Source organism: Symsagittifera roscoffensis, chromosome 7 (genome assembly GCF_963678635.1).
Source record: "Symsagittifera roscoffensis chromosome 7, txSymRosc1.1, whole genome shotgun sequence".
NCBI lineage: Eukaryota > Metazoa > Xenacoelomorpha > Acoela > Convolutidae > Symsagittifera > Symsagittifera roscoffensis.
In genome coordinates, this window is record NC_087068.1 from 28,611,403 (window position 1) to 28,634,213 (window position 22,811).

General features: G+C 36.4%; 2 protein-coding genes across 2 annotated transcripts in view; one reads left to right on the plus strand and one right to left on the minus strand.

The window, feature by feature from the left end:
- LOC134850907 (torsin-like protein) overlaps positions 1 to 22,811 on the minus strand; it is a 442,884-nt gene that overhangs the window by 339,421 nt on the left and 80,652 nt on the right. The gene's annotated exons all lie outside the window — the stretch shown is intronic.
- On the plus strand, positions 5,149 to 7,116 carry LOC134851629 (centriolar satellite-associated tubulin polyglutamylase complex regulator 1-like). The gene is made up of 3 exons (XM_063867798.1): positions 5,149 to 5,468; positions 5,784 to 6,135; positions 6,770 to 7,116. Exons 1-3 carry the CDS (start codon positions 5,151 to 5,153, stop codon positions 6,967 to 6,969), a joined length of 870 nt encoding a protein of 289 aa, XP_063723868.1. The 5' UTR covers positions 5,149 to 5,150; the 3' UTR covers positions 6,970 to 7,116.

A 22,811-nucleotide genomic window follows, 5' to 3' on the forward strand; every position in this document is an offset into this window, starting at 1 on the left:
GCTTTCATTAAAAACATCCGTTTATAAAACAAGGAATTGGGGCAAACTAACCTATTCACCCCCGTTCTGCAAAAATAAAATTAAGCTGTACTCATTGTTTACTAGCGGTTCAAAGTTGCTTAATATGTTGAGCGGAAGTAATCTTCTGCCTATTAATATAGGCAAAATTACAAAAAATGATGACATTCTTTTTGTCCACAAAGTTAAAGACAATTACATCCTATCTAAGTGGGTTAGTACATAGCGTATTTAGTTGATCTGATTTCCCCCATTCAAATGGTGCTTGATCTTGATGCTATCAGAAACCCATCTGAGGCTCTGATTCTACCCCTAAAATGTGACATTCCTGAAGTTGCTAGTTTTGGAGAAAACGCCATTTATGTAAAAATTTGAAAATTATTAAGTACTTTATAAAAATAATAAATAGATTTTTTCTTTTCAAAAATTGGTGCTTAATCTGGATGCTACCAGAGACCCAGTTGAGGTTCTGATTGTACCCTAAAATTTTGAACTGCCAGAATGATAAAATTCCGCTCTGTAATTAGACGGAGTTTGAATTTCTGATCCAAAAGCTATATCGACTGCTTTCAATGAATACTTCGCTTCGATGGGAGCAAAACTTGCTAGCAAATTGGAAGGAGACGAGGCTGTCGTTCTATCTACAAATGCCAGTCAATCAATGTACTTTTTCAGTTGCTCATTCACTGAGACCTTAATTGCCCTAAATAGTCTCAAACCAAAGCTTTCTTGCGGCCTTGATGAAATAAGTAATATGTTAGTGATTAAAGGCTGTTTTGTCTTTGCTCCAAATTCAACATATCTAATCAACCTGTCGTTTAGCGAAGGTACATTTCATCAGGCGCTTAGTTATGCTACAGTTTTGCCACTATAAAACTGATATTAAGTTAGATCTTAACTACTATCGTCCGATAGCTCTTTCGAGTAGCTGTGGCAAAGTATTTGAAAAAATCATGCTCTCCAGGTTGTAGAATTACCCTGAGAAGTTCAAAATCATTTAAGAGCGTCAATTCGGATTTCGGAAAAAATTTGCAACTATCGATGCTTTAGCTGAATTAACTGAACGACTAAGAATGGTTAAAGGCAAAAATATCAAATGCAGTTTCTTTGTTGCTTTAAGAAAAGCATTTGATACTCTTGATATCAGAAGTCTGTTGAATAAACTGGAAAATTTTGGTGTCAGGGGTAATTGATTGTCTTTCTTGGTTTAATTGTTGTTTATTTCAAAGGTTTCAATGTTTTCATGCAAACAACTGCTCGTCGGATTGGTTACCACTGAACACGGGCGTTCCTCAGGAATCTTTTTAGGTCCTCTTTCCTTTTTAGTTTAGATAAATGATATGAATCACGCTACATCTAGTTCAAAAGTTTTCTGTTTGCTGGTGATACAAATGTAGCACGTGAGAGCGCCAATTTTGAATTCTTCCATCTTGATCTAACATAAATTTCGGCATTGTTGAAATCAAATAAATTAATCATTAATTCTGACAAAACAAAATTAATCAGATTTGAAAAAAATTGAAGTGCTTCTTCCTTTAATGTTTGTTTTGATGATATTGTTTATAAACACATACCGTCGTGTACGTTATTGGGCTAAGTAATTGATAATAAGCGTACTTTTATACATCATGTCCAAAAATTAAAAACTGAATTAGGGAGGCATTGCGGTGTTGTTTCAAAAAAATGAGGCATTGTTTCGAAGTGTGGTTTACTAAAATACTATAACGCTAATATAAAGCTCATAGTACATTATGGCTTGCTTGTGTATGTTGGTACTAGTTTTTCGTTTTTGAATCAAGTTCTATTGTTACAGCGGAAAACAAACAGTGATATTTTTCAAAAGAAAATTAGGCTTTATAACCAAAAGTTTCTATGATGATAAAAATTTTAACTGTTCATGAGCTTTGTTTATAATCTACTGAAGTTTTGCCTGAGATGTTCATATCCGAATGTAAAAACCCGAATGAATATCTAAATTCTTTGCTTTCATTAAAAACATCCGTTTATAAAACAAGGAATTGGGGCAAACTAACCTATTCACCCCCGTTCTGCAAAAATAAAATTAAGTTGTACTCATTGTTTAATAGGGGTTCAAAGTTGCTTAATATGTTGAGCGGAAGTAATCTTCTGCCTATTAATATAGGCAAAATTCCAAAAATTGATGAAATTCTTTTTGTCCACAAAGTTAAAGACAATTACATCCTATCTAAGTGGGTTAGTACATAGCGTATTTAGTTGATATCATTTCCCCCTTCAAATGGTGATTGATCTTGATGCTATCAGAAACCCATCTGAGGCTCTGATTTTACCCCTAAAATGTGACTTTCCTGAAGTTGCTAGTTTTGGAGAAAACGCCATTTATGTAAAAGTTTTGAAAATTATTAAGTACTTCATAAAAATAATAAATAAATTTTTTCTTTTCAAAAATCGGTGCTCAATCTGGATGCTACCAGAGACCCACCTGAAAATCTGATTCTACCCCGACAATATGACCTTCCAGAAGTTGCTAGTTTTAGAGAAAACGCCATTTTGTTTAAAAAAAAACGCTAAAATTCAATTGCTTATCTGTTTGATATTTTTTGTAAATGTATTTGTATTTCGGAAGAAATAAATTCTTTCTTTCTTTCATGTCATGGCATGGTCTTTGGCATGTTTGTTTGCTCCTTTGTGTGTTTTAACAGATGCGCCTTGTATTTTTGTTGACTAGACTTTGACATTGCTCTTATATCTGTTTGGTTTTCACAGATCCCTTTTTTTTCTTCTAATTCACCACTTAGCCGTCGCCCCTTCCGCTGCTACCCAGGGGGACGACGTTGCCACAGCTTGCCGGCCCCGTACGAATGCTTGAGAAAGCCGACCACGCATTTGGGTCGGGGTCTGGATGTTGTGTGTTCGGCTATTGCCCGATAGCGAGCGGACAGTCGTCGGCGGTGCCGACATCTAGATCATGGTTTGTCGGTACATTGCACCCCGTCTTCGGTTATTGTTTAGGGCTGCCCTGTGCGCATAACCGTATCCACACGTCGGTCATTTGTATCCATCGGTTGAAGTTTAGCCTTTCATATGCAGATAAAGTCCATTGTTTTTTTTCGAATGTTCTTCCACAAAATTGGCAGGTTTTGGATTTTGTGCAGCGCTGATGGTGTATTTTTGCACTTTGTTTTGTTTTGTAGACAAACTTGCAATTTGATCAGATTGAGCTGACTGCTGGCTCTGGTTGCTTTCCCTTAAGTTGAAGTTGAGTTGGTTGTTGTGTGGTTTGAGTGTTGTTCCCTAATCAGACCGTTATTCCACTTGGGGTGTCTTCTTTGTGGTTTTTTGTTGGTGTTCGTGGTGTCGCGAGTGCCGGAGGAAACTTTACAGTACCGGCTCATGTGGATTCTCACACCGGCAGAGTTTTTCAGCAATTTTGCAGTTAGGACATTGTCTGTCGAGATCTTTCTGTGACAGGGTGGTGGGGAGCGCGGTGTGGATTCTCTTATGTCTTTTGAGTTGTGTTATTTCTCAAACTGTTGTCGACATTCGCAGTTGAAGCATCCGTCTTTAATGTTTGCATCAATTGAGAGTTGTTGTCGGGCACGTTTCCAGGTTTTCCGGCTCTGTGCCTGGAGTGGCCAGTTCTTGTCGCTGATGCCTGGCATGGCCCTTGCCACTCCTTGGTAACGGTTCATGATCGTTTTCTTTGTGCATCATCGGGTTTTTTGGTTCTTGTCTTTTTTTGACCAAGCCAAAGATGCACTGGATAGGAGTTCTCTCAGGTTTCATCCGTGCGATGTGGCCCATCAGTCCTGCTGTTCTTGTTTTGCTGGTTTTCGGATGTCGGGGAGTCCAAACTCATCCAGCAGATCTCGTTGTCTTACATGAAACTCTTCATTGACTTCAAGCACCCGTACCAGAATCTCCACTGTAGTTCTGCTTGTGGGCGTGTGATGGTCTTTGCCTCAGCATCCTAGAGAAGGGTGTTGTCGATGCATGTTGAAAAGATCCTGCCCTTTGTGGTGGACGACAGGTTAGATTTCCAGACCTCTCGTAGGCGACCGAAGGCTGCTCCCGCTTCGGACATGTGCCGGCGGGTGTCCACCATTGCCCCATAGTTATTCGTGTTCTGATTTTTTAGTGTGCTACCAAGGTATACGAATTCAGTCACCTCGTTGATCTCCTTGCTTCTAATAAATGAGACCGCAGTCCTATTTCTTGAGCACTTCAGTGTTTGCGGGTTTAGTCATCTGATCCGCCAGGCAGTACCAATAGGGGTAGATTTTCACACCTGGTGCATTTTCAGAATTTTGTTGCATTTCGAACATTGCCTAGCGGCTCCTTTACCGAGTTTGTTTCACTCAGTGAAAATCGCGTTTCAATCACCAGCCAGATACAAGAGATCATACCAGATCACGCTGATGTGGTATGCTCTCTTGTTGTATAGCCGTTGTTGGTTCTACCGTTGTATTGTGAATTCACTCATGTGGCCATCTAAGTCGCTTTCCGTGTAGTTTGATGTCTTTCCTCGAGCGTTCCTAGGGTTGCTATTACGGTAAAGTTATTTCGTTTGTATGGTTTCAATATGGTAAATTTAGCTTGTATGGTTTCCCAGTCATTACGGCAAATTTATCTTGTTGTATGGTTTCCCAGTCATATGCTATGGTGAGTCACCCAAATTTTCTCTTCCTCGGTACTTGGTTTTTTCCTCAGGTTGTATCTGATATTAAGAGCTCGATGTGTAAGTTCTTTTGCTTCAAGCATGTTCACTTAAGCGTGTGGCCACATCCCTTGTCCGGGTCTAGGACAACAAGCCGACGGGACTTCAAGTTTAAGGGACTTGAAGCCGAAATTTAAACATTACAAGCAACCCAAAACGCTAAAATTTCATCAGTAAAATGTTGACTTCCAAAAATGTAGGAAAGTGTTCCGAATATTCGACAAATTTTTGGTTATTATTTTACTAGATCATAAACATAATTATTACACGAATTAGTAAACAAAATTAACTGATTGAAGAGATTGTTTGTTTTTGCGAGTTTTCCCTTTACAGCGATATAGACTATTTTGCTGGATGTAAATTGTATGGTCGATAGTTTTAACGTCCGTTGTACTTTAGAGAAGTTGTGAGCATCCATATTATGTTTCAGATCAAAATGAATCCCTCTTCAAATGGCGAAACAATCCCGACAAACAAACTATCTCCGGAAGCTTATCTGAGAAAACACCATGTGCTGACCTATCTTGAAGACGCCCTATCGCAGATGGTACTACAAGAAAACATTCCCAGATCCACAAACGAAAGTGCAAAATTCCTCTCCGAGTATTTCTCGTCAGTGTTAACTGAGAACCATGTCATGTTCCGAGGCATTGCATTTGTATCTGCGACACCGCATAACAGGCTGGCGTTCTTGAAAGGAGCGAGGAAAAGTTATCAGCATCTGCTGAAATCAAACCAACAGCTGTCAATTCAAGTGAGAGCGTAGTTTTGTTGAATAGTTTCAAGTTACATCCAAAGAGTAATAATGTTTTGTCGAGGAAAGTGACCGCAAAAGTATACTTTGGTGGTTGAATTTTTGGTCAATTGTCTTGCGGAGAGAAATTTATTTTTACTATGCATATACACGTAGTTATAGTATCGTAAAGCTTAAAAAAGGCAATTGAGAAATTTTCCAAATTAAAGCTGCCAGAACCATATCGACTATCACGAGCTAATTGAAAAAATAAAGGAAACATTTTGGCATCAATTTAGTAAATTGTTGCATCATGTAAATTTTACTGTATTTTAGGAAATTCATTCGCTCCTGCTGCTTTTGTGCGCTGACATGCCAATAGAGCTAATCCAGAGATCTTTCCTCAACTCTGGACTCACTTTCGCCCAACCGACTGCATTTTCCTCCTTTTTGACAAACTTTGAACTTCAATTCTTCCTGGATGAGTTTCTGACAGACTCGATTAAGATTTACAGGACTCTTCAAGCAATGAATAATAGTCATATGGGATCCAGTGATCTGTCGGGACCCGGTGGATCTCGGCCCGGGTCTGCTGCTAGTACGAGCTCGTTGTCAAAGGGCTCCTCGACGTTGACCAATGCGGACTCTGTAGACTCGACAACTTTTCGTGACCGACTCAAACAGCTAGGTTAGTACTCTTTTCGCTGATTTTTTTGCTGTTCATTACAATGATATTGTTACAATTTTTTTTTGAATAAAACCCTCATGTTGTCAAATGAGTTGAGATATAACGATCAAATAGAGATAATATAGCTACCGTGGACTATACTATTGCCAAACTCTGTATATCCTTAGTTGTAGTAGTCTGTAGTTCAAAAAAGTACCTGATCCATCATCGCCACAAAATCCAATAATCCAAATCTACTTAAAACGCGAATAACGTTCTGACAAGTATATTTTGGAATTGGCACAAACCGTATTCAATTGGCATAGGTTTTTTAATCGTATTGTTCTATCTTCAGTTTTATCAAGTGTTACAAAACAAGTGAAGAATGTTTTTTTTAATGTTTTTCAGGAATGATTCACTCTCAACTTTTTTTTGAGATTTGAAATTTGTTTTTGAATTTAAAAATTGCACAGATTCAGTACTCTCAAAATTGCTAGTCTTATCAAGAAAATGTCAAACAAATGATTTTTGTGATGTTAACAGCTTTAAGAGCAAACACTGTTTTTGAAATCAAACACTGTTTTCAGTGAGCTCATAGAATCTATTCAACGTCTATTGACTACGTTTTTGTTTTGAGCAGTTGTATCTTTTTCAGTTCATACATCTAAGTGCAATTACCCGATGCCAGCTATGCCCGCGCTGGATGAGGCATTTGGCTCTTTCCAGGACCACAGCCGGATCAAGTTCTCACATTTCTTCAACCGGCTGAGCCAAACTAGATACATTCAAAGTTTACTGAGTTCTGATGGAACAAATTTGAGTGCATCTAACAGAAACTTTACAGTTGAAAATTAAGGCAAAGAATAGTAAAATCATTACAAACACTTCCAATCATTGTTCTTTTTAAGTGTCGATATGGACTTTAAGTTATGTACATATCATGCTAGTTAGGATATATCTTCTTCATAATGTACATTTTCTTCATAATTTTGTAAATAATTCGACAGGAACTGAAAAATTAAAATTTCAGTGTTTTTTTAACCTCTAATGAGATTGAGTGTCAAAGAAAGTAACGGAATATTTGTCCTCAGAGTGGTTTTTTCTTTAGACAACATGCACTCTCTAACGGATTTTTTTTCTTCAGTCCGAAAGAACTTTATGCACAGCTCAAAATGAAAAATGCTTCTGGCGTCAAGTTTTGTAAAACTTATTGGGCTTGAACGTTGCCATTTGGATAGTCAATGCGTGTTATTGTTCCGATTTTCATAACGAAAGTAACGGAATATTTGTGCTCGGGGTGGGTTTTTTTTCTTCAGACAAATTTCGACTTTTTATCTAGCCATGTTTGACGGATTTTTTAAATATCATTCAAAATCTATTGTTGTCCTCAGCTTAAATTTGAAAAGATATTTCACCTGTGATCATTTTTCGTAAAATTATTGGGGTTTAATGATTGCAATTTGGGATAAATAACGCGCGATATATTTTGCGCTATTAACGCGTAGGCGAGATTTATTCCGTCTTAGAAATCGTTCCAAATTGGTTCAAGGAAGCTTATATGCCATAATTGATTTGTTATTAGGAGCAAAATCGATCACTTTGTACTTAATATGTCGTGTGGGGTGATGTTTTCTCAACAAATCTCAAATTTTTTTTTGAAAACATTTTTAATTTTATCTCATTACATTCAGATTTTTCATGTTATTACTGCTCCATAGACCTTAAAAGGCAGTCGGAACTTCCAATGCTTCGCCATGATACGAGCAGTCTTGTTTATCTAATACCGCTTTGCGCAAGCGGCAATTTAATATGGCTGACAAATAAACCATTTTTCCCCAAAACTGCAACTAAGGTGGGAACAACTAAGGTTTTAGTCTGATATAAGTAGCGTTGTTATACTTTTATCTCAATCAATATTTTCAAATGTATTAAGTAAATTTATTGTAGTAAACCACGCGAGCATAGTGTCATATTACAAAGTCCGTTTTTTACCAACCCAACTAGCTAATAAAAGTGTTCGTTTGATGTCATTACATCGGAAGTATAGCAACACCTATTCTATCTGCTAGATTGGTGGCTAGTATTTGTGATCGAGGAAGCGTGATAATCTTAATCATCAGGTCAGAGGTTCGAAACCGTGTCAGTAAATTTTTAAGGCTTGCTGTACTGCTCTATCTGCTATATTGGTGGCTAGTGTTTGCTTTTGATGAAGCAACCATGCCCAGTCACATCAGGTGTTTTGTAAAACGTACCTCGCTGCAGGAGTAAACATTTTCGATACAACATCATTTGACTTTTCCAACCTACGTCAGAATTTACATGTTAAGTTATTGTCATTAGATAAATTTTTATCAGGCCGTTTTGAACATTATCGCGAACACCGAAAATTAAAATTCGCTCAGTATTTATCATTACTCCACTGTCGAATAAACAGAAATCAGAATTTTCCGTCGTCTGTTTCTGGCGGTTAAGAGTTCTGTTTATTGCTGCACGGTTGGGCAAGGATAATTGAACTGCTTTCACATCTGTTGTTTCCTGGAGACAAGTGGCAATTATACTGCTATTGACAGGTATAATTTGCTGCCTGGCCTCTTTTTTCAATTGATGCATGATCTGGTTTGCCTCAATTTTCCCAGGTCTAAGATCGTGGATGTTCTCATTTTTTTGACGGCGAGAATGCGGCATTTGTGTTAACTGTATCTTGCGCGTCTCTAGTGCTCAGTAGTTTTTGACGTTTGCTTTTTTGTGTGAAATCTTGTCCGTCAATAATGAGCGTTCGTTTATTTCGTCGAGATGCACTTGCTGGTCCTCAATTTGAACATCAAAAAATCAAGTAAAAGTGTTAAGTATGGGACAAAACGGCATAGGACAAAACGGCATAGGACAAAATGTCATGTGAGGCAAGTTGGCATAGGACAAGTTGCCATGTAGGGCAAGTTAGTATAGGACAAGTTGGCATAGGTCCAATTTTTTGGGGCATATAGTCTTGACACCTGCGAGTTTATGTGTAAAAGTAGGTATCTGATGTCAAAAAAATTTCTGCATTCAATTTTCATTTACTTTCATTGTTCAAAATTTTTTTTCCAGCTATCGGCAAAAATTGTGCAACATGAGCTACAGTGCTGATTTAAATTAGAAAAGGATCATTTTAAATCGAGAAAATAATCAAGACAATCTTTGATTTATCTTAGCATAGTTAAACTGGTGCAAATTGTTTTGTAAAGCTTGGACACAATTTCACAAAGAAATTGGGAGAGCTGGTGTGATCAGCTTACTCGGCCTTAAAATTTATCGAGCAACTACACGAATTGAAATAGCCGCTTCAAAAAAACTTTAGGTCTGCTTCTGGTGCAGTGCAGTTTCAGTTAAACAATTTGTTTTAACAAATCCACTTGAATCTTTTGATAACTTGACTTATAAAAAAATTAAAAGATACCGATTCGAAGTTCCTAGCTAGCTTCTACGGTACACTTAGCCTGGAGACAACGACCACGCGTAAGATGGTAAAAATTTTGGAATCGAGTCGCGCGCGATCTGTTTTTTTTTCTCCGACTTTCTGCTGTATGTCAAGTTGCCACATCACGGAAATTTCTTCTACTTAAAATAATTTCATTGTGACTGATTGTGTTTGATTTTTTCCTGTAAATTGCTAACCACAATACACCTACTTTTGTATAACTTTTTGTTTTTTTTCCCTGCTTTTTTTCGGCTTTTATGGTTTTTGCTTATTTTATTACGGCTTAGTGGTCCAATTTTGCGTCTTGGGAAAAGTAAAAAACTTTTAGTTAAGAACTTTTATGAAATTTTGGTTTTATGCTTAACTCAGAACTTTCTAAACGGCGTTAATTTATTGCTAAAAAGGGTTCCTTCCAATTGAAAATCATTCAAGACAAGCACTAGGATTTTTCCTAATAATAGTTTTTTTGACTGCATTGAAAAATTTGATTTAGTGGCTTGCTTTTCATTTTCGTCTGCAGTCTGTCAATGTTATTTTTGTGTATATTGTAAGTGGTGCGAAGTTCATCTGTATGTACATTTTTTATCGAGTTGGTTTAATTAGTTTAATTTTTTAATCAAAAACGCCAATCATAAAAGATTCTTGCATTTAATATAGTTTTGAGGTCATGCATTTCTGGAAATGCTGCAAGAAACAGGTTTTGTTTTGATTATTTTAAACGCACAATGAACTGCCCAACTGTTGCTTGAGTATGTTTTCTCGGAGTGTTTTTGCTTCTTAGTGTAGCTTTTGTTACATAGATTTTAATTTCTAAAGCTTCAATGGATTGATGTATTTTTCAGTTATGTTTTTTCTGTAGGAAATTGTGCAATTAGAAAATTGCATTTTTTATTTGCCTTGACTTTCTTTTCGTGTTATCTGTTACCTATTTCTATTACCAAACATAAAAAACATCAGAAAGCATTACTGAATTTTACAGTTATCAACAAACTTAAAGGCTCCCAAGATTTGGGCGAGTTCTTTGAATTCATTCAAAGTATAATTGACATAGGCAACTTGCTTCAAGACTTCGCTTTCCTTGCAGTAAAGAGTCGAATCTGAATGTAGGGTGGCTTGTTTTTACTGTATTTCTTGATTGTGACACACACCCTCCTCATGTTATATGTTGCTCTTTTGTATACTCTATTACAGATGTCGAGCACGTGATCCATAGCTGATTTTTTGCCAGATTTGGCTTCATATAAAGGTTCGAGTTCAAAGTTTTCAGCATAATGAATAACAGTATTCCGCATTAATGATACCCTCTCTCCTTCTTTTTCTCAAAGATAGACATGCTGCAATTTTTCGAATTGTCCCGATTCATTTTTCTGGAATAGTTGAATCTCAAATGTAATTGGGACTGGAGTACATTTTTGATAAGCAAACTGATCAGATGAGGAGAAATGAGAGAAATGATTTTGAGATTGAATGAAAAATGAAGTAAACAGTATGAGTCATCATGGTTTCCATATATGGAAGTACTACCAAAATGGAATGTTTTGTAGGAAATTTCCATAAATAAAAATGGTGTTGGCGTTACTTCTCCTACAAGAATCATAATTCTCGAAAAAAAATTTTCTTCCGGATGGCAGCTACTATGTGCCAAGCTCTACCCAGCTTTTATTCAGAATATAAACAAAACTCTTTATTTGTTTCTGTTGGCAAGCAATAGTAACGCAAGATTATTGCTTGTCGACTCACGACTCTGTTTGTTTCTTGGAGGGTGGCCAGTTCCATTTAATGTTTATAGGAACCTCTCCCGATCAAATTTTTAGGAGTTTAGATAAATTTCAGTAAATTTATCAAGAAATTGGCACTTTGTACAAACACAGATATTACACAAGCATTGTTCCATTGAGCGGAGAAGTGTTCAATTAGCTTAAATGAGAAGTTCAACAAAACTTGAAAAGGACAAGATAAAACACCAAGCCTTGCAAGGAAACGAATCGTTTGGAAAAAATTCATAAGACAAAATCTAAGTTCTAGACAAAATTTTGCATTGACCCAAACTCTTGGTTCACCGTTTATGTACAGAAACAGAAAAGTTCAAAACTCAAAATTTGAACCTGATTTGTCGAAAAAAAAATGATTGTTTGATTGATGATAATGGCTCTGTACATAGTGATCATGTAAGCTTTGTGATGAAATAATAAACCTATTTTATATGTTCTTTTAGTTTTTGCTGTGCTAAATCTTTATAAAAACAAAACTTTGCTCAGAAAACTTCAATTAAAAATGAGAATAAAAATGCCTTATACATGCAATTCATTTTCATGTTTGTGTCATTTTCTTTCCCATGTGGCACACCGTGGTTTCTTCTCAAAATACTTAGTTTAGCCTGTTAAATGGGTTCTTCCAGCATTTAGAAGATTCTATTGTAAAACTCTAGTTGTTAAGTGTAGATTCTAGAAGTTGACGACGTCATTTTCTCTGTTAGAAATTTTCATTGTTCTATGGAACTTTCTTAGCTCAGTTGTGATTATTTCACAAACATGTTACCAATTTTTTTTTTCAAAAGACAAGAGCTAACCTCTGTTCACAAGCTTGCGTCAATGAATCAAAACTCAAAGTTTGAACTGTTGAAAATTGTTGATTGTTACATTGATCGTACTGTATATAGGAGCGTGTCAATTTTTCTCGTAAAATTTGCACATAAAAAATTAATTGTGTTTCACATTAAAACTGTTAACATTTTATGTAATTTGGACACTTTTTTCAAAATCTATTCAAACTCTCAAAATCTAACTTCTTTTTTCTTAAGCATCAACGAAAAACGCAATTTTTTTTTTGTGAAATGTTGAATCAATTCTTGCTAAAAAAATTCAATAATGATGACTTTGAGTGCTATTCGCTATCTTAATTCAATGTTTTTCTGATGTATGTTCGGTCAAACATGATCCAACATGTATGTTGGATCAACATACATGCAAAAATTGTATTTAATAACGATCAAAATTAGTACAAAGAAAGTCAGAAATTTTCATTATTAACAGTGCAAGAAAGATTGTTGAATTTTTTCTTAAATGCGAAAAAATTCAATGAAGTTTTGCTTTATGCGCAAAAAATTCTTCGATTTTTCTCATCATGTTTGCTAGAACACTATGAAAAATTTTTCATGTGTGCGAGTTTTTCTATAATTTTTTTTCGTAGGAGGCAAGTTCTCTCGTGGTTTTTCGAAAAACATATGCAAAAATTTTTCTTGTTTTTTTGTATGCATATGCGAAAAATGCAAACATTTATTGTAAAAAACGAATCCGATTATTGCTTAGAAAATTTCGATATGGATGACTTCGAGTGCTATTCGCTATCTTACTACATTGTTTTTGTAATGTTTTTGATCAACATACATGCATTTAAAACAGATTTCTTAATGATCAGAACTAGAACAGGAAAGTTGATAAGCATTGATTATTAACAGTGGGAGTAAGACTCAATACATTTTTTTGAAAAAGCAAAAAAAAAATTTTTTAATGCTCATTTTTCTTTAATTGTTTCAATATGTGTGCTATAAATGTTATGAAAAACTTTGCAAGCTGTAAAAATTGTTTTGTATTTTTAACAAGTGTGCGAAAAAGTGCTGTGAATTGTTTTGCGAATCGCAAAACTGACATGAATTTTTTAACCCCTATGCAAAATTGTTTTAACAAATTTTTCTATACCTTCGTTCCTTATCTCTTTGTTCCTATCTCTTAAAAATGAAAATACTAGATGCAAAAAAAACCTAAATCACAAAGCACACGACAACAATCAAATTATATACAAATCAAAATTTTATTTACAGATCTCAAAATTTTGCAAACTCTCAATGGTGCGAAAAGGTGGGCTTGCCTCAATTGCCGGTGGTTCACTTAGAGATTCGCTGACTGGAGTCCTTGGCTCAGAGAAACCCTCTTCCTCTTCGATTATAATTGTGTTCTCCACAGATCCTTCTTCTTCCCAGGGAAAGAAGAAATCGTTCGCAGGTTGAGCCACTTATTTGGAGTCAGCAACATTGGAATAGTCCATCCCAACGTCACCTGCAATCTCCGACATCATCCTCATCGCTTCAAGTTGATTCTCTGTGATGGGAACCTGCATCTGTTGATGTTCACTGAGTCTCTCCTCATGACTTCAATCATGTGTCATACTTGGATTGGGAGATTCAATTGGGTAAAAAAAGACTCCAGAAGTTGTGTCTGGAGCACAGTATTTGAATTGAATCAGGGGAAAGGTCGACAGAGTAAAACAGATTGTTATTCTGAACGAAGAAGATCATTCTGAGAAATAAATTATTGATTAAAGGAGAATGGAACAAGGCATATGACTGATTTAGAGCTGAGAGAGGAGCTAGTTGACGGCAATTAAGTTGAAAAAAAAATCGTTACTTAAGAGTCAAGGGTACCTTTAACTCAAATGTGTGGATTTAACCAATCAGAATAGACTTTCTGTATATGGACAGTAGTAGTGTCCAATCAGAATTCAGCTTCTATTAGGAAAATTTTGATAAAAAGTCGTATCCAATCAGAAATAAGTTTCCGTTCAAGGCAGGTTTTTCAATTGGTCGTTTCCAATCACCAAAACTGTTCATTTATCTTAGGCTGTCGTCTTATCTAATGAAAAAAACTTTTAACCCTTCAAGGAATCAAATCATACAAATATGTAGAAATATACAAAGGAAATTGCAAAAATAAATGACCACGGGTTGTTTGCTGTAAAACTAAAGAAAAATTGCCGATATAAATAACAAAAGAAAAAAATTTAAAAAGCAGCATTTCCACAAGTTTTCTCATCAACTCTTCTGAACTTTTTTCTTTATAATCAGTGGGAATTTGTTGATTTTTAGTAGACAATCAAAGTTTTTGATTTTGATGTAAATTTGAGAGGATAGATTGAAATTGATGAATTTTTCAAAGCAAATCTCAATTACCTTTTATTTTCGTTCCGATTTTCAAAGACAATGAAGAAGTAATTTTGCTCGGTGTGTTTTTACCCAGACAAGTTTCGACTTTTTCATTAACCCATTTTGAAGTCTTATACCATCTGAAAACCAGAGATGTCCTGAGGTCAAATTTAAGAACTGATTTCACATGTGATTGTTTTTGAAAAGTTGTCGGGGTTTGAAAGTTACCAAGTTGGCTTATTTGGGAATTTTAATGCGCAAGATATTTCGCGCTATTATGCGTAAGCGGATATTTAATACGCTCTCAATTCGTTTCAAAATGAATTGAGGCAAAATAAAAAATTTGTTGTTACTAATACGTTAATAGACACCGCTAAGAACATCATAGCGTATGGGAGCAGTTGCATAGCGTATGCGAGCAGTTTTCAAAATGAACTCCAAAAACTCCAAAAGTTTTTGTTTTAAAAAATGTTCGAAAATTGTTTCAAATTTCAAAAACTGTTTCAAAGACGCATTCGCGACATTCTTGAAGCGCAGTCAGAACATTGAGAGCTTCGCCCTGATACAAGCAGTCTTGATATTACTATTCTTCAGTCTATTCGGTTAATTCCAGCTAAAAGTCTTAGTTTCGGTAACACCTAAGAAAAACATGCGATTCTTCTTTAATGAGAAGGTTTCTTCTCTATCATAAAATTTCCACGGCTGACTTTCTACATGGCAAGATATTAATTTCTTTCGTGTACTTGATGACAGAGACGCGGGATCAGATCAACTGGTGACTGGGCGAACATGATGCGTCTCATAGCATATACCTGACTTTAGTTTTCTTATTTAAATGTAACAAAAATATCTAAGTTTTGTTTTTCACGAAACAAAATCTTCTGCTACGCCCAGTTTTTGGACTTGAAATTTATCGAGATGATCTAAGCAGTTCTTAACCATAGTATGGGAGAATTTATTTTGACTCAGAAGCTTAAACTCTTTCAGCAGCGTCATTTAACGAGATAATGAGAAACGGGGGACTAAAAGTTCCATTCGAAAACGAATTTTGGGCATTCGATGAAAAATTTAGTGCAACTAACCAGTGTTTTTAACGTGACTGGTACTGATCGTTGTTGCTGCTTCCTAGATTAAGGAATTTGTTTATCCTGAATATTGAACCCAAAAACAAAAAACAGATGTTGTCCTGCATCTTCATATGATTTGTTTGGGGAAAAAATTGTCAAAATCCCATAGTTTTTCATTATTCCTTAAGAAATTAAGGCTATTAACACTAGTTTAGAAGTAAAATGACTCGTAGGTTTAACTGGATTAGCATCGCAAGGCAAATCATTGCTGCTACATGAATATCACAGCAATTATTACTAATTATACAAATAAACATCACAAAAAAGATGTTGCCAATTTGTTTTTTTTTCGTAGAAGCAAGTATAAGAAAATAGCGGAGCAGATCATTGAAGAATAGAGCAAGTTATCTGGGCGACCAAGGTTTTTACAAAAATTTTTCTAAAGATTTTCATTGCGAGGCCAAACTGCATTCTCTGCATTGTCAGCAACAGGCCAAAATCCCCAACAGACCAAAATCAGAATTGTCGCCGAAACCGCAACATTTCTAGTTTCTTTGATCTCTTCTTTGCTGTTTTGGATTCCACAAACAAATACCTAAATTATTGTACCGTTCAAAATTGCTCCAAAAAGGGCGAATTTGCGGAATCCAGAACAGTTTGTGGAATCCACAAACAAATAATGAGACATGTGTATAGCTGAATTGAGTTGTTGCGGAATCCGCAATTTTACGCGGAATCCGCAAACTGTAAGTGGAATCCGCACATTGTAAGTGGAATCCGCAAACTGTAAGTGGAGTCCGCATTTTTTTTGCGGATTCCGTTTACATATATGTATGTGTAGTAGCGTTTAAAACTATATTTTTTAATTATTACGTTGATCAGCTACCAGTTTGATTGTCAAACATTCGATCTCAATTCCTGCCAAACACCCAACTTCGATCTCAAATCCTGTCAAACATACCCAACTTCGATCTCAATTCCTGACAAACATACGCAATTTTGATCTCATCTCGATTCTTGTCAAACATACCCAGCCCAGCTTCAACCTCACTTCCTACAAAGGTTAACATTGATCTCAATTCCTGTCATCAATCTCAATTCCTGTAAACTTACTCATCAGTTCACTTCAAGCCAATCAGTTAAAATACAAAAATTTCATTTTAGCCATTTTGAAACATTTTCAAAATGCGAAACCAGAAAAAAGTTTGATAAGGTAACATTTTCAGGACTAAATATTCGTGTTTTTGAACTTAAAATTCAATTCTGTTGTAATTCAATTTTAGTAATTTTCATCTAATACTAAATTGTTCAAATTAGTTAAATAGATCATTTACTCCCTGTGAACAAAATTTTTAAATTTTAACCAGTCAATTAACTATTTGGTTCGTTTTTTCAACATTGTACTCGATTACTATAGTGGAAGGGAAGAGGTTTTTGGGCGGTTTTATTGGAGACGGAAATGAGAAGGACATCTACCTGAAAAAAAAAGAATTGGAATGGGTAGACAAAATTGAAAAACTTTCTTTTGTGGCAAAAACAGCACCACAATGTGCTTTATCAGGACTGACTAAGTCCCTACAAGCGGAATGGAGTTTTTCCATGATGTTTTCGGTGGTTCTAGTCAGCTTTTTCAACCGCTAGAGAACCTTCTGATGGAGAAATTTTTACCTGCGATACTTGGAACTTCGTCGATTTCATCAATGGAGAGACGTCTCTTTTGTTTGCCAACAAGAAAGGGTGGTCTTGGAGTGTCTAACCCAACCAGTTTCGCTGATGAGTCTCACAACACGTCACGGGAAGCAGTTACGGTTCCTTATGATGCTATTATTGATCAGCACGGTTTTTCCCATGAAGACCACATGAAGCAAATGTCTCGATATCGGAAAAAACATCATCGAATAAAGGAAGAAAAACATGAAGAGTTGTTGGGAGAGTTATTGAATGTAAAAAGCGCAGTAAAAAGAATCAATGAAGGAAGCTTGTCTGCCTGGCTGACAGCGTTAGCGATTGCTGCAGAAAACTTAGATCTTTCGGAAGTGGAGTTTTGGGATGCATTGAGTGTCCGGTATAACAAAAACTTGATCACTTCGCCAGCTTTTTGTGATGGCTGCCTGTCACCAATCACCCTACGGCATGCGTTAGCGTGCAAAACAGGTGGTCTCTTAACTTGACGGCACAATGAGATTAGGGATGCTGTAGGCGACTTAGCTTCTTTAGTGTGGAAGGATGTACAGAGAGAGCCTGTTATTAGAGAAAACAACCCGCAAGATGAGACACCCGCATTAATTGCAGATTTGTTTTGTCGTGAAGTTTATGTTAGACAGGGAGGAGCGTCTTTTGATATTCGTGTCTCTGACACCGACGCCATCTACTATCAAAACAGAAGCCCCATGAGTGTTTTGCACTCAGCAGAGGTTGAGAAAAAGACAAAATATTCAAACGCGTGTCAGGAAAGACATATGTCTTTCACTCCTCTTGTCGTGTCTGTTGATGGGATGCTTGCTCCAGACTTTGCAAGTTTCCTTCGGAGAATAGGAGAAGCATTATCTACCAAGTGGGAGAAACCCTATAGTAAAACTATGAACTGGGTGAAGTGCCGGCTGTATTTTGCCGTGCTCCGTGCTTCCAGTGTGTGCGTCCGAGGCACAACGACCAAGTGGAGGAGTTTTGGCTCAGACCATGATTTCTTACCCTAAAGAAATTTTTACGGATGTTCTACAGTGAAGAGAAGTTGGCTAGCTATGTGCAGACTCTGCTAGTAATGTAAAACGTGGACCTGTGAACAAAATGCTTTGAATTCACGCTCCCAATCTCAATCTCAAATACAAAATCCCAAATACTGAATCTCAATTACTGAATCCCAAAAACTGACCTAGTGCTGTGATATGTCAACCCAAAAATGAATTAACCCAATTACCGAATTAACCCAATTACCGAATTAACCCAATGAATTTATTTGGTGTTGTGTTTCTAAAACTATGATCCCAAAAACTGCTTGCAAATACTAAAGGTGTCACACTTTAGTATTTGCAAGCAGTTTTTGGGATCATAGTTTTAGAAACACAACACCAAATAAATTCATTGGGTTAATTCGGTAATTGGGTTAATTCATTTTTTGGGTTGACATATCACCGCACTAGGTCAGTTTTTGGGATTCAATTTTTGGGATTTAGTTAACCAATGTTGTAAGATTTGTTCATGGATTCCGATGACAATGGTTAATTCCTTGCTTTTAAAATCCGCATATGCATATGCAAGTTCAGTAATAAACAAATTTCTGAATTCCTTTACAGTTTGCGAATTCCGCTTACATTTGCGGATTCCACTTACCTTTTGCGGAATCCACTTACAGTTGCAGAACAACTAGCTATATTTGCTTGTTGCGGAATTAATTAAATGTGCCGACAAAATTTATGTTGCAAGTATATGTACACAGAATCCACGTAACTCTTGTAAGTGGAATCCACTTTCATTTTGGAAAATGTTTAATTACTTGTCTCTGGAATTCAGGAACATACAGACACAAAACTGCGCCTATCCAGTGCACAATTTGGCCTCGTAATGTTTTAGAAGGCGATTTATCTCCTGAAAAGATTGAGCACGGTTCTGTCAAGACAGTTTTCATTTGATTGACTAGGGGACTAGGGTTTTCATCATAGAACAAATAAGTCTTTCAGAAGCTTAATTTTTTGTATACTTCTATTGGAACTATTTTCACCCACTTCCACCCAGGGGCGGATTTTAGGGGGGGGGGGGGGTTCGGACGCGTCTCCTCAGGGATTCGACCCCATGCCGACCCAAAGAGTCCCCCCTTTGGTACTTTTTAAGAAACCCATTTTTTGCCAAGCAAACCTAAAATTTTTCTAAATGGGCCTTTGGCGCCATTATATACTAACTGCGTGAGGGAAAGCGCACCAAAAAACGCGATTTTTTTCTCAACATTTTCCAAAAAGCTCCCAAAAGTGGCATTTTTGACCTGTTTTTCAAAAGTTTGCTTGCGGCGCAGGAAATTTGGCCCAAAAAGGTGTTTTTAGTGCTTAAGGAGAGCTCGGAAAATCAATTTGGTCGACCTAAAAAAAGGTCGTCAAGACTTTCGAAATTTTTTTGAAAATCCTCCCGCCTGATCAATTCTCTCTCTAATAGGGGAGAATTTCGCTACAAGGTAGCGTACGGGGTAGGGGGGTAGTTAACAAGATCCCTTCTATGATACAAAATCACGCGTCTTATTCATTTAGCTCAAATGCATCCGATGGAGGATATATTAAAGTTGGATTTTTCAAAAGATAGGACGCGGGTCCCAGTAAAATTTGTTTCATTCGAAAAACAATACCAGTTTGTATCAGGGCGCAAAGCCCTGAAAATTTTGACTGCCATTGGAAGTACCAAAGAAAAATTTGATTGAAAAAAAAATGATTTTTTTTTGTCAATTTTCTCTTCATTTCAACCCTCAAAAGCTATGTAGAGAACAATAGGTAATATATACTGCCTCTGATAACATAATAAAACAAGACTGCTCGTATCAGGGCAAAAGCCCTGAACGTTCCGACTGCCCTTAAATTGTTCTTGATTAATTTTCAGTCAATTAAATATTGACAAAACTATGAACTTTGAGCTGAAAATTTTAAAAATTTAAGTGTTACAATTTGAGTTATGTATGGAATTTAAAAAACCAATTAGCCGCCTCAATTCATTTTGGAACGATTTTGTAGTGCGGGATAATAAAACAAGCTGTTTAGTCGTACTTATGGCAGGTTGGTGCAGTGGTGTGGTCACAAGGCAGGCGGTATGCGGATCAAGTTATCAATCCCCTAAGGAACAGAGTTTTCTGAATGAAAAACGACCTCGAGCATATATATGCTTCACTTTTTTCGAAAGTCGCAACAACAACAAAACGTCTGCCTCAGTAGAGATTGGAATAATTTACTTTGTCCCGTTTTAATAAGACAAAAATATTGCACAATAATTATCCCAAGTTAACCAGAATTGCAATCTTCAAAATCTATAGATTTACAAAAGTGGTCGTAGGTTTTTTTCTTTTATGACTTTAAGACATCAGTAGGATGGAAAAAAACACAATTAGAGCACAGCAATTTTGTCAATTTTCTCGATTTTTGGATCTGATAGCAACGCTTGCGAACTGAGTTTGCAAGCAAGCATTGGCTTTAAATATCTAAAATATATCATTTTTGCCGCAACAAACACTTCCAAAAATGTTACAGTTTGTTTTGATTCTATTGATTTCATTGTTCCGACAACTAAAAGAAGTGAAAAATTTTATGTGTGCTTTTTATCAGGGGCAGATTTACGGGGGGGGTGGGGTGGACGCTTCCCTCTCAGGGATTCGACCCCCTGCAGACCCTCTGGTACTTTTTAGGAAATGCATTTTTGGCCGACTGACCCTAAAATTTTTCTACAGGCGCCTTTCTAATTTTGAGGGGGAGTGCGCGCCATAAAAACGCAATTTTTTGTCAAAATTTTCCAAAAAGTACACAAAAACGGCTTTTCTGACGTAATTTTTTCAAAAATCTGCCTGCGGCGCAGAAAATTTGACCAAAACAGCGTCTTTTCAGTGCTTTTTTATAAATTAAATTTAATCAATTTGGTCGACCTAAAAAGAAAAAACGCCGCCCCCCCCCTCGAGAAAATCCGAGATCTGCCCCTGCTTTCTTTTCCATGCAAAATCAAGAAGCAAAAATAGTCATTGGAGAGGGTAAAGCATTTTATCGAACAATAGTTTGAGCAACTGTAAATAGTTTTCACATATTTCCTCATGATACAGCAATAAATGGCGATTTAAGACGTTGAAGTCTTAGTTTTTTTTTCTACTGTAAAAGTTTTTGAAGTTCAAACATTTTTTTTGAAACGGCAATTCAAAAAAAATCAAAAAATTTCCGCCAAAAAATTAAAAGATTTTAGAAAAAGTTTGTAATTTTATTTGGAACAAAACTGTTTCCGAATATGCCCAATTCAGTACTTTTATCGAGTTTAATTTTAAAGCTTTCATTCAGATCAAAAACGACACAATTTAAAATATATCAAATTATATTTGATAGAATATGCATTTTTCTCGAAAACTAGCATCTCACTTCCAATAGCTGAAAATTCTACGCTGCCTTGAACTTCCTATCGATACTCCTCGATATCTTTGCCGGTGAAAATCCTCAGATTACTTACAGCTAATGGAAGTGATACATGCCGTTGTATTTGTCATAAAACAGTCCTTTCTACAAAAAAATTTAAAAAAACTGTGAACAGTTTTGTCAGATCTATATCACCGCTCAGATTGTGATTGCCGTCTTGTCGCTATCAAAGTTGCTTTGGAACTTCGTCTTGACCAGTTAGACTGAGGCTGGTTAGACTGAATGTTTTGGGGCAGAGGGGGTAACTTCCCACCCAAAAATGGTTTGCTGTTTCGTCTCTGATTCTGCTGTGTTCTCAAGACGTGCCTGGCCATCATTTTTGCAACAGCATTCTGGACAGCAGTTTCTGTGTTCACTCCTCCGTTACTTCTGGAGGTCATTTTGCTGTTGTTGCCCATGATGTTGTTTAGGATTCCGGTGGTCTGCATCTGCGTCATCGTGTCATTCAACTTCAGTCTGTTTCGAATTCCGCTCTCCGCAAACGCAGTCATGGCCTCAGTAGCCAGTGTGTGGCGCTCCTTTTTAAATGCATGCCATTAATCACATTTTTAATAACTTCTGCCTTCCCCCTTTCATTGGAAAAAGAATTAGAGGCATTTATATGATTATAATGGAGAAAAAAATTAATATTCAACTACTATATTCTACTTCTGTTATTTCATCCAAAGCCTTTTTAAAGTGAAACCGCTTGTAAACGTCTTTATTTTTTAATTTTTGAATCGATCCGTTATTTTTTTCTGTTTCACTTTTATTGGCAAAAAATCTTCAAAAAATTACTTTTTACTATGCAGATGGCCTTCTCAATAAATACCTTTCAAAAGAAGATAATATTTGTAATTGGTATCTCCCCTTGTTCGTGGAATATGATACTAACCCCTTCCGCCAGCATTCTATTCCTGTACTTCTCCACAGCGTTTCGCTCCACCTCCTTTATTTTATCCTGCAGACTCTTCACCCTCCCCACTCCCCTTACAGCCCCCTCACCAACAGCTGAGTTGGTTGATGCAACAACCGATGCAGTGGGTGCCTTGTCGTAGTCTTTTCTGTTATACGCGCTGGATAAGGGTTAATTTAAAATGAAACTCCTATCAAATTTGGGCCTCTAAAAAGGCCGA

Bases quoted from the DNA above. Each gene is read 5' to 3' on its own strand.
- LOC134851629 (XM_063867798.1), top strand. From the start codon at position 5,151: ATGAATCCCTCTTCAAATGGCGAAACAATCCCGACAAACAAACTATCT. The intron at 5,469-5,783 runs GTGAGAGCGTAG...ACTGTATTTTAG, and splicing joins ACCAACAGCTGTCAATTCAA to GAAATTCATTCGCTCCTGCT. The intron at 6,136-6,769 runs GTTAGTACTCTT...TATCTTTTTCAG, and splicing joins TGACCGACTCAAACAGCTAG to TTCATACATCTAAGTGCAAT.